The 15,933-nt window shown below is 44.1% G+C and overlaps 1 protein-coding gene across 1 annotated transcript; it reads right to left on the reverse strand.

Moving 5' to 3' along the window:
• Positions 1 to 365: 365 nt before the first annotated feature.
• Positions 366 to 5,731, reverse strand: fzd2 (frizzled class receptor 2). Its single transcript, XM_069904829.1, has one exon. It carries the CDS (start codon positions 5,510 to 5,512, stop codon positions 3,860 to 3,862), a length of 1,653 nt encoding a protein of 550 aa, XP_069760930.1. The 5' UTR covers positions 5,513 to 5,731; the 3' UTR covers positions 366 to 3,859.
• Positions 5,732 to 15,933: the final 10,202 nt, after the last annotated feature.

Below are 15,933 nucleotides of genomic sequence, written 5' to 3' on the forward strand. Positions count from 1 at the left end.
GGTGTGGTGTAGAAGATGACCCGAAACATAAAAAAAGAACCCAACCCTACAACAAATTTTCAAGCTATCATGCTGGAGGCTCCATTATAACAACCATCTTCCGGCAACACATTTTTTTTTGGTGGGGGGGGGGTCAACTTATACGCCGATTCTATGATGAAACCATGAAAATGAGGCTGAAAATGAGGACCCAACTTATCTGAAGGTTGACTTATACACCGAAATATACAGTAGATTTTTTTGCCCTGCTTAAGTACACAATCAGTGTCTGCTGTTTAAAAATAGTTTGATGGAGCAGCTTTGGATAACACCCAGATTCATTGTGGACATATTAAGCAAGGTATAATCACTTCTGGCAACACAAGAAATTTTAAATTTATTTTAATACATTTGAGCTGGTGATCCTTCAGTTCAGTCCTTACTGAAAAGCAATAAAGCTGTAATGACAAGAGACTGACGTTACTCTTCTGGGAAGTGGTGATCCAGAAAATTGCAAAATCCCCTTAGTGTGGGAGCAATAGAAGAACGTGTCTTGCACTAAATATTTGCTCACCTCAAAAATGAAGGCAAATTGTGCCAAATTACAATATGCAAATTGTTGACACTTATCCTTACATGAATAACAGGCAGCCTTCCAACAAGTATTGAAAGAAATGAAGATTCCAAGTCTGTTTTTTTTTAAACTGCCTTGGGATCTATCTAGTCACTGAAATAATCCTTTCCTGTCACAGAATTTTCAGAAGAAATATTATAAAAATACATTAAGAGGCATTCAACAGGATCTTCCAGTAACAACAGATGCATTACCTTTGTGAGATGGGTCACTTTCTGTGAAGCATTTGTAACAGCCCCACCTCAAAATGCAAGATTGAGTACTTTGAATGGGTTAAACACAGCTCAGAGCACATGATCCCCACATCAGTATCTGGAATCCAATGTTCATATGTGAAAGTATGCATTGTTTTTGCATAAATGGATCAGGGATATAATGGTTGCTACAAAATGAAAAACACTGCATCAGTAACTAAATACACAGTATAAATTAATGAGTTATTTCTTCTATTTAAAAAAAATCATATTTGCAAAGGTTTGTCAAGCTCAGCCAAGAACCCAAAGGGAAAAGCAGTTATTTGAGCAGAAACCCTAATAATCTATAGAGTGGAGGTGGAAAAAGAAGAAATTTCACAGACTGAAAACAATGTGTTCTAGAAATTGTCTAAAAGTGGCTCCAAAAAAAATATCCATTGGGTTGCGATTCTAAATGATGGCTGAGTATACATTGAACATGATTCTGTGGCATTCTCCATTATATATAAAGGCCTTAGAAAATTAGGTTACAGTTCACCCCCAATTTTCTTGCCCATTTTGCAGAATTACTCACATTCCAGTCTGATTAACAAATAATGATCAGAATTTGATCAGAATATAAAACAATCCATTTAAACACTTAAAGAAAGGACTCTCTGATATTAAAAATATATATATATATTTACAATCTTAAAGTGAATATAAATGTTAGGAATCTCACTCAACCTGTGTATCAAGCAAGAAAACAAATAAAGCTACAGGCTTACCTAGATCTCAGTAGACAAAACTATAGAAGTGGGTCTACATCATTAGTAGATTCGAAGTCAACCATCCATATTATGTACTCCACACTAAGATGCTGAAGTATTTGATTGGCTGTGGTCTTCATTTTTTTTTTAAAATGTACACTGGTGGTGAGAATTATCCAGTTTATTGCACTCTGAAAAGTATGCCCCAAGATTTGAAAAGAGGGTTTTGGAAATCATGAACAATCAGATTGGAAAAATCTTTGTTTTCTTTTGAAACCTCATAGTCTGCATAGAACAGAACACGGGACAGGGTTCATAGAGAAAAAAAAAATCAATGAACTAATCCCCCAATGTAATGTATTGGGGAAAAAAGGTCAAAATAAGATTAAATCCAATGGACCTGAAATTTCATTTCTGCCAAACATCCTGCAACTTTGTTGGGATATGTGGTTCTGGAGTTCGGTGGATAGAAGGGATTTAAAATGTACAAAGACACCACCCACCATGTGGAGCCTGATAAATTCGCACAGTTCCTTTATCCAAAATGTCATGTGGAAAAGCTGTAAATTGAAGCAACTCTAAACTATACCTCAACTTCCACGTCAACTAATAACACTGGAAATCAGGATTCTCTCCATTCCAGAACTGGGCACTTCCTCCTGGAAGTTTAACCCAAATGACAAAGTGCCATCACAGACCAGAAAAGGAGACAAAACAGCCAACTATGCTCTAACAATTCGTGATTTTTAAAAAAATCTGTAGTTGAAAGAGGAACTGATTGTCCTGCAAGGGTAGGGTGGTGGAATTTACAAACAAAACCTTAAGACCTTCTCCCATTCGTTCAAAGATTTTTTTTTTTGTTGTGCAAACGTGAGAGGGATTAAATCTCACCGACACTCTTTAGAAAGCAGCACAAAGATAGGAATGGGAAGGAAGGTAGGAGACACTTCACACGGGGCTGGCAAGGGGAGAAATTGTCTAAAAGTGGCTCCAAAAAAAATATCCATTGGGTTGCGATTCTAAATGATGGCTGAGTATACATTGAACATGATTCTGTGGCATTCTCCATTATATATAAAGGCCTTAGAAAATTAGGTTACAGTTCACCCCCAATTTTCTTGCCCATTTTGCAGAATTACTCACATTCCAGTCTGATTAACAAATAATGATCAGAATTTGATCAGAATATAAAACAATCCATTTAAACACTTAAAGAAAGGACTCTCTGATATTAAAAATATATATATATATTTACAATCTTAAAGTGAATATAAATGTTAGGAATCTCACTCAACCTGTGTATCAAGCAAGAAAACAAATAAAGCTACAGGCTTACCTAGATCTCAGTAGACAAAACTATAGAAGTGGGTCTACATCATTAGTAGATTCGAAGTCAACCATCCATATTATGTACTCCACACTAAGATGCTGAAGTATTTGATTGGCTGTGGATTACGGGGCGGCCACTGTGAAACGATGTTGCATTCAGAGTGTGGAAGGGGAGGGTTGACTGAAATCATTTTGACTGAAATCTTTCCGCTCAACATTGCCCGCAGCACCCTCCCCCTAAAAGAACTGTCGCAGCTCAGGTTCACCCAACATCTGCTATTGCAGAAAATGAAATTAAGGACAAAAAAATAGGGTATATGAGGGGAGGGGGGGGGGGCGGCACGAAGAAATGGCCGAATGCAGAACCAGGGGACAAAAATCCCAGCCAGAACAACTAAAAGCACTTGGTGCTTACTCATTTACATCGGCATCTACGCTCAGTGTAAAACCGCTTGGTTTTTTTTGGTGGTGGTTAGAAATCTTTTAAGAATTAGACCATCTAATTATTTGTGACTGGTTCGGAGCACGCAATCACTCTTCGCAGGTCTTTTAAAACAAAACTTTCTCAAAAGTTTTATGTCCCCTCGACTCTGTAAATTCGCGATTCTGCACCACCCCAGTGGGAAGGGGAGAGGGGGGGGGGGCAGAAGGGGAGGGAGAATGATCAACGAGGCAGAAAGTCTTCGCTTTTATGGAATTGACTCAAACGGCCCCATCAGTTTTCAAGACCAACTGGGTTTTTTTTCGGAAATTCACTGGCAAGTCGGTGAAGACTAGTGTCAAAAATATATATAAAAAAAATCTCAAGGAGGTTCTTTTTTTTAAATACAAATATATAATTAAGAATTTTTTACAAATGCTATTTACAGTTTTTATTACACCTTGGGAAGTTATCCTAATGCAAACGTTAAGTAAAACCAATTGAACAAAAGAAATAGGTAAAAAGAGTCCCGTGTTAACTTTCTGTTCCCCTCTCACACGGTTGTCTCTCCGTGTTTACTGTTGGTGAGTCTGGTGTAAAACTTGCGCCAGGAATGTAAAGTCTTGCCTGACCAGATCCAAAAGCCGGACGTGATCCCCACGATCAGGGTCATGAGATACTTGATCATGTACACAGTGAAATCTGGAGTCATCCGAGGATAGTAGTGGATGGGGCAGGGGATGGCGTAGCTTTTGCAAGTCTGGCTGATCCAACTTTTTTCCCACTGCTCCCTGAACGCTTGCTCGTAGAAGTAGCAGGCGATCACGATGGTGGCGGGCACGGTGTAGAGCACGCTGAACACCCCGATCCTCACCATCAGTTTCTCCAGCTTCTCCGTCTTCGTGCCGTCGTGCTTCATGATGGTCCGGATTCGGAAGAGGGACACGAAGCCGGCCAGCAGGAAGGAGGTGCCGATGAAGAGGTAGACAAAGAGCGGCGCCAGGACGAATCCCCGCAGCGGGTCGATGCTGTTCAGACCCACGAAGCACACGCCGCTCAGGAGGTCCCCGTCGATCTGGCCCATGGCCAGGATAGTGATGGTCTTCACCGCAGGCACGGCCCAAGCGGCCAGGTGGAAGTACTGAGAGTTGGCCTCAATGGCTTCGTGACCCCACTTCATGCCGGCGGCCAGAAACCAAGTGAGGGACAAGATGACCCACCAGATGGAACTGGCCATGCTGAAGAAGTAGAGCATCATAAAGAGAATGGTGCAACCTTCTTTCTTCGTCCCTTGCACCACCGTTTTGTAAGTGTCCTCGGCGAACCTCTCGTTGCACACGACCTGATCTTCCAGGATGAAGCCTGCGATGTAGGCGATGGAAACCATGGTGTAGCAGCCAGAGAGGAAAATGATGGGGCGCTCCGGGTAGCGGAACCTCTGCATGTCCACTAAATAGGTGGTCACGGTGAACAACGTGGAGGCGCAGCAGAGCGAAGACCAAATCAGGATCCAAATGCGGGCGAATTTGATCTCTTCGTCGTTGAAGAACATGTAGCCGTTGCTCTTGGAGGGCTCGCAGGGCGCCGCGCAGTCTTTCTCCCCCAGGAACTTGTAGCTGAGGTACGAGGGGACTTTGAGGGCTCGGGGGCAGTGGAAGCGCTGGTCTCGGTTATAGGGAGTCGGGTTGGGGGTGCCCTGGTCGCTGTCGAGGACGCTGGGGGCCGTGGTGAGGCTCCCTTCCTCCGAACGGTTCTGGCCCACGCACAGTTGCTCCGTGCCGTGGACGGGGAAGTTTTCGCACCGCAATCTCTCGGGCCACTGGAACCCGAACTTGTTCATCAGAGCCTCGCAGCCTTGCCTGGCCCGCTCGCAGATGGAGCGGCACGGAGGGATCGCCTGCTCCAACACCGTGCAGACCGGGGCGTACATGGAGCACAGGAAGAATTTCAGCTCGGGAGAGCACTGCACTTTCACCAGCGGATAAAACTGGTGGACTTCCAGCCCGGCGTCCTCTTGGTTCGTGTGCCCCAGTAAATTGGGCATGATGGTCTGATTGTAGGCGATGTCCGTGCACAGCGGAATCGAGATGGGCTGGCAGAACCCGTGGTCTGGGATGGAAATTCCTCGCTCTCCCTGAATCTGGCCTTGCGCTCTCAGCAAGTTGCAAAGAGTCATCAGTCCGCACAGGAACACGTTGAAATGCATCCTCGAAGAGAGATCGAAAGTCTTGTTATTTCTGGCAAAAAGCAACTCAATTAAGGCTGCAACATTTGGGTAGTTTTGCAGAAGAAGCTCGTAAAGGAGGGGGGGGGGCTGGGCTGGGGAAGAGGGAAATAAAACTTAACTGCAAAAGATTAACAGTGCTCCTTTCGTAACAGCCCAACTCGCTCGCTGCACCCCCGTTAAACGACTGGTTGACTTTTTCTTTGTGTAACTAACATCATCTCAATTACACTGTTTCAAGGGACCCGCTCTGGGAGGCGAAGCGCCCAGCGCTTTGCAGAGGGGACCGAACCCTTGAAACAGACCCACCATCCCAACCCTCCGCCGGCCGAGCCAATCAGGTTAAATATTGACGACCAGCCCTCGGGGCAGGATTGGCCAAGCGCAACCTCATGAGGGTCGGTAATGAGATGCCGAGCGGCATCACCTTCACTTGGAGCGGCAGCGTGCTGGAAGGAGGCGCCCTGCCTCCGGTGCCAGCGCTTTTTTCTTAATCCATCCGAGAGCAGAGGAATTAGGAACGGAGTCTGCCCCGTGGCTTTGTTTCCCCAACTCTGCCGAAGATTTAAATCGATCCGATGGGGTTTCCAAACTTCTTCTGCTGGAGAGGGGGCCGCTGCCACTCTTTGACCCTGACCCTTTTCAAAAGAAGCACTCGCTGCATTGGGAGCGGACTTGCACCGTTCGCATGTGCGAATGCGGCGAGAACCGACCTGATCAGCGCCCTTCACCCTGAGGAAAGGGTGCTTCTACCAGTGAGGGATCCAAAACTTGCGCGACGGTAACTAGAAGAGAGGCGAAATCCGCAAAAAGCCCTTTATTCCGACTTGAGAGGGTTTATGGCTAAATCAACGGGTGGGTGGGTGGGTGGGTGGGGGGGGGGGGAGAGACAGGCAGTAGAGGGGCGAGTTGGATTCAGGAGGGTGGGGTAGACTGACTGCACAACTCTCCGCTGAGAGTTTTGCCGAAGACAGAAATGTCTTCAATCTGTCGGTGTTTAAAATGCTTGCAGTGATTTTTTAAAAAAGTCGTACTTTGTTTAAAAGTCATTCTAACATCGGTCAAGGGCAGTAACTGGATTTTGAAGGCAACACGCGACGTGGAAGCTTGAGCTGCAAGGCGCTGAGGGTGCCTCGGTGTTAAAGCTTTGGCTGGCAGGCCCAGAGGAGTGTGCGTGTTTCCCTCCCAAGAGAGAGGACTTCAATAAACCGAGGCACGTTACTTGTGTGTGATTGATATCAAACATGTGCATGTAGGTCTGGAATTTTTAGCACCGTGGTTTTTTCATCCCAACTCGCAATCACCAATCAATTGGAAGAGACTAAAAGACCAGGCAGATTCCACTGTGGACTACCCAGTCCACTACAGATGGGGAAACACTGGAACTGTTGGGGCAAAGGGGAAGTGGCAGAAGAACCATGCATGCTTTCTGCTGTAAAGACACAAGATGCAGGTCAAACAGGGTCCTCTAGGTAGCAAAGAGAAAGTTACAGAACCAACCCTTTCGACAAAGTTAGAATGGATGTGTCTGCACAATAGTTTAGCGTTTTGGCTGAGGCTCTGGATCCCACCTGAACAAACGAATCAGCTGTCAGACTGGCGTACAACACTCGTCCATCATTTTCTGTTTTTAGTTCAGGGGTTAGGGCTTTATGCCTTTCCTCCATGGCCCCAGATATTTGGATGGATTGATTCTGGATCCTTCTGGAAGCCCAGTACAGAGTTTGTGCCAAAGTTGGGGAGATAGGGAGAGCACTTAGAATTGAATGCAATCGTTTAGAGGCCCGCCAGACTCTCTAACCCCTGGGTTGAGCGATTGTTCATCTTACAGGACCAGTCTTCTGGAAACAGACCTATTTACATTTGAAGAGATGCTCTGTGGTTCCTGTTTTAACTTCACGATTGACAGATTAATAAAAATGTTTTGAAAAAGAATTACATTTGGAATTAATCCATAACAAGCCAACTAAACCATCCATCGCCCTAAAGTTGCCTGAACAGTCATTCTAATCCTTGTATAGAAGCACACTTCCCTTTTCTACCCTGAACCTTGGAACAGAAATGGGTCGGTCAGCTTGTTTCACCATTCAATTAGATCTTGATCACTCTTCTAAAATCCATCTTATTTCTGTAACCATTAATAACACATGGACTTCCCTTTTCCTCTTTCAAAGGCACCTTTTGTTTTACAATATTCTATTTTCTGTATCCAAAGATCCCACAGAAAATTTCAAAGCACCCAACAAAGTTGATGCTTTATTGCTACAATTGAAGAAGTGCTCCTTCTTGCAAATACCCAGTAAGAAGGAATATTTCCAATGATAACAGCCATTTCGTAGACAGTTGCTACCTTGATATAGAGCCATGCTGTATGGAAACAGACCCTTCAACCTACCAAGGCTTCACCAACCATGGAGCACTAATTTACTGTAATCCTATGCTAATTCCTTTTCATTCTTATCCACACTAGAACCCCAACCTCACCAGATTTTACCAACATACCAGGGGTATTTTGCTGTGGCAAATTAACCCAGCAAATCACACATCATTGGGATGAGGGAGAAAACCGGAGGACTTGAGGGAAAAACACACAGGCACAGAGAGAACACGCAAATTCCACATATTCAACACTGGAGGTCCAGATTAAACCCGGGTCACTGGAGTGGTGAAGTGGGAGCAGTTCTAGTGACTGTGCCAGTTCCAGCACCCCATTCCCTCCCACTCACCCGATCTCCTCCTTCTCCATGGTATTGGCTCCAATGTTTTCCTGACACCACTGTTTTACCTCAGGAGCTATCTTCAAGTTGATCACTTGAAACATTTGCATGCTTAGCTATACCTGCCCATTGGAACTGTTCACTGCCGGTCTCATCAACCAGACAAGAGCTCGATGATGAGTCTGACAATGAGGACAGCATAAGAGATTTCAAGCAGGATGAATCTCCTGAACACATTCCCTGAAAGCCAAGTCATCTCATAAAATACTTGTTAGTACCACAAGGGGATATGTGCACATATTTGCCATCGTGAATATGTAGTGTCTGTGATCCCAATTCCATATATGCAGAACTCAGGAACATTGGTAGTTCACTGAATATTTCACAACAAACCTCAGGCACATGAAATGGATAGTTATTGTCGGCAGCAGGTCTGTGGTTCGTCACACTAAGCAGAGGCCATAAATTTTTGAGCACAACTGATTCCTCAGTTATTAACATAGCATCCTGGCAATGTGTAAAGTTGCAAAGCACCTCCTGTTTTAGAAAGCCCTGTCCATTGGATTTATTTTTGACATGCAGTATTTTCCTCCCATTTTTGTCTACTACAAGTGTGATCTGCCTTCTGGGTGGGATGCTGCTTACGTCCCCTTTAGCATCTATTACCTACTTGTAAGTCCTGCTAATGAATATTCTGGGATTGCATAATTCCTCAGAATTCATGGTCAGGTTTGGCACCGCCCTAGTTCCAAATCCATTTCAGATACCACTCAAAGCAGAACCAGAAACCTGCTTGGCTCGATTAAGTTAGCACAAACCATGAACCAAACCTCAAAAATGTACAAAATGTAAATTAAATATTGAACGCCTCCTTAAATTGGAATTTTTTTTTTCTTTATTTTATGTTTATTGGCTGTTAAAAATGTCATTACTCTGATAAAATATTAAACAAAGTGCTAAATTGTCCCTTTTTTGTTTGTAATTGCCTCTATCTATTAATTAGATATCAGAAGAATTTCTCAATAATGTGACAGGGAATATTTGTTTCAGAAGTAGAGATATGTGTGGGTCATCCCACAATAACATCACTGATCCCTGCTTCATATCTTAGGAGCAATAGAATTCAGAACACTTTCTAGTCAGATCTACAGAAAATGATCTCCGATGAATGGTTTGATGCTTTGCTCATGCTCTGCCCAGTTCACTGTAGTAACATTAAACTTTAAGGATTGGATTTCAGCAGATGTCAGTACAGCACCAGTCACAAAATATAGGACAACCATCATCTTACACTGTGCTGACAGCAGAGTCGTAACAGTATGAAAGCTACATCTGGAGGCGTTTGTTTTATGTAGGATTATGATACCCATCTGAGATTGGATTCAACTTAGATCAGTGTGAACTGGACAAACGTGATGTCCCAATGTTGTAACAGGGAGTTTCCCTTGAGAAGGATCATTCTCATAAGGTAGTAAAGTATCTGTCCAAATCATTCTCTGGTTTGGTTTTTCATTTAAGCCACCAGGAGGTTTGCATCAGGTGTTTCGACTTGCCCGAATATCTTGCTTTCAAAGACTGGACAAAGCCAATGGGAATAGATTGGAGTTTATACAATAAAAGGCCAAGTCAACCCCAGTTAACACTGAATCTGTTTGCTGTGTCTACACTTAAAAGTTCAAAACAAATTTAAATTTGTAGTGTGAGTGGAAATGAGACTCAATCTAAGCAAAGGATCAGTCTGTATCTTAAAAGATTTGTGAGAGCAGAGTTTTAGAGATTCAGCTGGTTTGATTAACCTGCATTTTAGCATAATAACTAATTTATCACTGAGGGAAGTAACTTTACCACATTTACAAAAATAATCAATGAAGTACATTTTGATCAGTCCAGTAAAACACAAGTGTCTTGATTAGGGATGGAGTGTTATAATTGCCTGTTATTTGAATTATACACCGACATTTACATGAATTTGGGCATTGAGTTATATTGGTCCATGTCTTGCTTGTTTGTCTTTATAGTTGGAAAATATAAAGGAAAGAAAAATATGAGTGTCAATGTAAAAACATCAGAAATTCAACCCTGCCTCAGGATCAATAATCAAATGCAATGAGCCATCTGCCTCAGCAGATATTTCAGTTACGTGATCTGTGAATAGTTGGCTGGTCTTTAGCTGAAACCCAAATGTATATATTTAATTTGGATCAGTGCATTTGGGTGAGAAAGGGAAAACTAAAACCAGTGACACCTTCTCAGTTGAATACAAATATTATGTATTGTGAAAAAGACCCCTACATGAGATGACATCTTCAAGAGAAGGGAAGAAAATAAACACAGTGAAGAGCGTTGAGGAAATGTATATTCCCAGAGGCAGCAGTTTCACTAGACAGCTGATGGATTTGAGCTCCACTGTGGCACACGGACAAAATCTTGACTGACAAAGCAGTTGAAGAGTGAGGGAAGGTGACATTGTGGCGAATGCTAAGCACGTGATATGTCCTTTCTACCATATCTTTTCTCACTGATAGATAAGATATTCAAGAAAACCACAACCAGATATTGTGAGCCCCATTGTGATCTGTCCAGGAAAACATAAACGAAGGGTTGGTTTGCCGGTGCAGCAGGCTATCAAGAGGAAAATAGAATGTTGGCCTTCATTTAGGGCGTCATGATTGGCATAGCAGTTAGCGGAAGCGATCAGGATCTGACCTGGGTTTGAATCCCACGCTATCTGAAAGGAGTTTGTACGTTCTCCCCCTGTTTACGTTCTGTGGGCTCCGGTTTCCCCCCCCCCACCCCCCCCCCTTCAAATTGGGCAGTATGGATTCATAGATCCAAATTGGCCTTTTACAGTGTTATACATCTAATTTTTAAAAAAATTAATTGGTAGAGGGATCGAATTTAAGACCAGGGAGGTTATGCTGCAACTGTACAAGATACTCTTGAGGCTGCATCTGGAGTACTGTGTGCACTTCTGGTCTCCTTATTTGAGGAAGGATGTACTGGCTTTGGAGGCCGTGCAGAAGAGATTCACCAGGTTGATTCTAGAAATGAAGGGGTTAGCCTATGAGGAGAGATTGAGTCATCTGGGACTGGAATTTAGAATGAGTGGGGATCTTGTAGAAACATATAATATTATGAAAGGCATCAATAAGATAGAGATAGGTAAGTTTTTTCCATTGGGAGGGAAGACCAGAACTAGGGGACATAGCCTCGAGATTCAGGGTAGTAAGTGATGAAGAGGAACAGCTTTTCCTGGAGGGTGATGAATCTGTGGAATTTTCCACCCATTGAAGCAGTGAAGGTGACCTCAGTAGATATATTTAAGACAACGTTGGATAGATTTTCACATAGTAAGGGATATGGGGAAAAGGCAGGAAGGTGGAGATGAGCCACTAGATCAGTCATGATTCCATTGAATGGCGGAGCAGGTTTAACGGGCCAGATCGCGTAATCGTGTTCAAATGTCTTCTGTTCTCATATAAGACCAACAGTGGCTGAAGGGGTACGAGGTAATGAAACCAGGGCACAAGAGGGTGTCGAGGTGGCTGGGGGCTTCCTGATCGGTTTGCATCTCGACCCTGGGTTACTGATGGTTTGGACTGAAGTCTGTACAACTGCGGAGGCTGCGGGAGTGCTGGAGGTGAATCTACGGACAGTCAGTGGTGTTTTCAAATTGCAGAACTCGGGTAGCCCTCCTGGTACCCAGGTGAGATTACTGAGTCGTGTGTGTGCATCCTGGGATTATGGGAGGGGACTCTCTTTTGCATTCTCTTTGTCCGATTGTAAGGGGCTCCGGGCAATTTCTACTGGTGTCAAATCTTTGTCTGCCTCAGGTAGATAAAAGAAAATGTTGTGTAAAATCACTTTTTCTGTTTCTTTACATGACAATAATCTTGAGAAAACATTTTTAAATAACGGGAACATCAAGCTGAAAATCTGGAATAAAAGCAGCAGCTGTGATAGAGAAAAGTTGGCTTTTATTAATCATTTATAGTCGAATCCACGCTGCTGAAGATCCAACTGCGCTGGGTAGGTCATGTCTCCAGAATGGAGGACCATCGCCTTCCCAAGATCGTGTTCTATGGCGAGCTCTCCACTGGCCACCGAGACAGAGGTGCTCCAAAAAAGAGGTACAAGGACTGCCTAAAGAAAGCTCTTGGTGCCTGCCCCATTGACCACCGCTAGTGGGCTGATATCGCCTCAAACCGTGCATCTTGGCGCCTCACAGTTCGGCGGGCAGCAACCTCCTTTGAAGAACACCGCACAGCCCACCTCACTGACAAAAGACAAAGGGGGAAAAACCCAACACCCAACCCCAACCAACCAATTTTCCCTTGCAACTGCTGCAACTGTGTCTGCCTGTCCCGCATCGGACTTGTTGGCCACAAACAAGCCTGCAGCTGACGTGGACATAACCCCTCCATAAATCTTCGTCCGCGAAGCCAAGCCAAAGAAAAGAAAGAAAGAGAGTTGATTTAATTCTTATAATCTACGATTTTCCCATAATACAGGTAACCTTCCCAGAAATGATCTCGCATTTATTTTTACAGTGTTGATTTCCTGGCTTTTTTTTTTAGTTCTACTTTTGATTTAATTTAGTCTTTTGAATATTATTCTTAAGTATTTTTAGTTATTAAAAATAGGTAAACATAACAATTTTGAGGGGTTTTCCTCAATAGTAAATTGTAACTCAACTGCTAATAGCAATAAATGAGACTGACATGTTCAAAGTCGACCACTGCCACCACACTTGACTAATTTGAGTTTCCACAATTCACCTCCGCCCATCCCCCACTGAGTTCTCCAGTCACGTTGCTGACCAGCGTCCAATTCTCTCAGGGCCAGTCGTCTGTGTGGTTACATGGAATAATGATGGAATGCCCATCATATTTTAAAACTCCCATTCTTTTTTATTTTTTTATTTATTTTTCACATTATGAACCATATTAACCAAAATACACACAACCATTTCCCTCTTGAATATACGCAGTGTCATTTTCTCCCCTTTTCCCTCCCTCCTTCCCACCCCCTCCCTACCCACTCAACGTTCAACCTCTTCTTTTGGCTTGGCTTCGCGGACGAAGATTTATGGAGGGGGTAAATGTCCACGTCAGCTGCAGGCTCGTTTGTGGCTGACAAGTCCGATGCGGGACAGGCAGACACGGTTGCAGCGGTTGCAGGGGAAAATTGGTTGGTTGGGGTTGGGTGTTGGGTTTTTCCTCCTTTGTCTTTTGTCAGTGAGGTGGGCTCTGCGGTCTTCTTCAAAGGAGGTTGCTGCCCGCCGAACTGTGAGGCGCCAAGATGCACGGTTTGAGGCGATATCAGCCCACTGGCGGTGGTCAATGTGGCAGGCACCAAGAGATTTCTTTAGGCAGTCCTTGTACCTCTTCTTTGGTGCACCTCTGTCTCGGTGGCCAGTGGAGAGCTCGCCATATAACACGATCTTGGGAAGGTGATGGTCCTCCATTCTGGAGACGTGACCCACCCAGCACAGCTGGATCTTCAGCAGCGTGGACTCGATGCTGTCAGCCTCTGCCATCTCGAGTACTTCGACGTTAGGGATGAAGGCGCTCCAATGAATGTTGAGGATGGAGCGGAGACAACGCTGGTGGAAGCGTTCTAGGAGCCGTAGGTGATGCCAGTAGAAGACCCATGATTCGGAGCCGAACAGGAGTGTGGGTATGACAATGGCTCTGTATACGCTTATCTTTGTGAGGTTTTTCAGTTGGTTGTTTTTCCAGACTCTTTTGTGTAGTCTTCCAAAGGCCCTATTTGCCTTGGCGAGTCTGTTGTCTATTTCGTTGTCGATCCTTGCATCCGATGAAATTGTGCAGCCGAGATAGGTAAACTGGTTGACCGTTTTGAGTTTTGTGTGCCCGATGGAGATGTGGGGGGGCTGGTAGTCATGGTGGGGAGCTGGCTGATGGAGGACCTCAGTTTTCTTCAGGCTGACTTCCAGGCCAAATATTTTGGCAGTTTCCGCAAAACAGGACGTCAAGCGCTGAAGAGCTGGCTCTGAATGGGCAACTAAAGCGGCATCGTCTGCAAAGAGTAGTTCACGGACAAGTTTCTCTTGTGTCTTGGTGTGAGCTTGCAGGCGCCTCAGACGATAAACCCATTAAACAATGTCTTCACACAATGACAATAAACAAGAAAATTGTCTCATCTACTTTTACACACTGGGTCGGTTCATTTCGTCTTCTTCTCATTCTATCATTTTAGGGGATGGGGGTCCATGGTAGGCCCTCTCTGTTGTGTTCCCAAATTTGTTCGAATAATTATGTTATTTTTTCCAATGGCATTCTTCAGGCATTGCTGGGAAAATAAGAGGATTATCAGTTTAATTTTAATTATCTGGGAAAAAAACCTCTGCATGTTTACAAAAACACCCCTTCTCCTGAAGGCTCACGTGGCAGTCATGAAAGTGTGAGAAGTTCAACTGGAAATCGAATGAATGATCTTAGAAGGAAGAGTGGATGGCGTCTGTGGATTCGTGCACCTCTTCCCAACACTGCTTGAAGACCAAACGCTTGATTTCCCATGGACAAGGTCACGGGGGTAACCTGAGAGGTCCAAGACTTGTGCACAGCATACACTTTCTGTAATTGCACACTTACTTCCTGGAACAATTGATTGAGGTTACAAAATTGCGCAAGCCACGTTCCATGGGAACATTTCCAAGGCAGATGAGACACAAGGAGAGTTCTGAACACACAACGGAAGGGTGCTGCAATGCCTTCGTCGACCCAGGGAACGATTTAAGTGGGTTACACGTTCCTTCGCCTGAGCCACATTCACCCAGTTATATCCCAATGCATTGGGGTAGAAGTTTGTAATTGGCTTCGATAGAAATAATTGTTACACTGGTTTGTAACGGGACGTGGGATCTTGGCTCGTTTATGAAATAGTCCTTTCCTGCAAACGAGTTGAAACAACACTTCTTGGTCAATATTTCGAGAGAGTGGGAGGTCTGAGCTGCGCCTTTATTGGTAATAATCGACCTTAATTATAATCAATACACTCTCGTCACTTTTAACGAACCCAGGCCGGCGGGCCGAATAATGAGTGCAATTAAGTCGACCCTTTTCACAAGGAAATGTCATCTGGCGCCTCTTAATTGCACTTGCTGGAACAACGCGATCCATTATGAGGGTTGTTTCTTTGTTAACACCTTAAGCGTGGTAGAAGACTTTCACAGCTCGTTGTTATTAGAAGTTTATGATCATTGTTTTTCCCGACGGCGGTCTGGTGGGCGAGAGACCCCTAAACAACAGGTTGGTTAAAGATCAAAATGCATGAAAAGTCTTCCCCCCCCCCACTTCTTCTTTAAACCAGCCCAGTTAGACTCGGGGTCCCTGAAATTGGCAAGGAAGCCGCCAAAAGAAGTTACAAACACTTTAGCAATGCGGTCCCATTCATATCTTCGACTGGGGTTGATTATTTGTGAAAATTGCCTCCAAAGATTTTGTTTTAATTCTCTTCAGCGAGTTATATCAAGCAATTTCTAGGGTTTAACAAAAATTCCTGAGAGTTCGCAGGAAGTGGTTAACCATACACGTGAAATTAACACTCTTAAAAGCATCCAAAGTTCACTGGTGCATCCAAGGGGACCGAGTACGATACCTGAGCGGTTTTGCCTGGACGCACGCTGGAGTCGTATTTGTGGTTTAAAAGTGGAGACATTTC

This window comes from Narcine bancroftii, chromosome 12 (genome assembly GCF_036971445.1).
Source record: "Narcine bancroftii isolate sNarBan1 chromosome 12, sNarBan1.hap1, whole genome shotgun sequence".
In the NCBI taxonomy this organism is placed as follows: Eukaryota; Metazoa; Chordata; class Chondrichthyes; order Torpediniformes; family Narcinidae; genus Narcine; species Narcine bancroftii.

Coding starts and splice junctions, on each gene's coding strand:
- fzd2 (XM_069904829.1), bottom strand. CDS start 5,512: ATGCATTTCAACGTGTTCCTGTGCGGACTGATGACTCTTTGCAACTTG.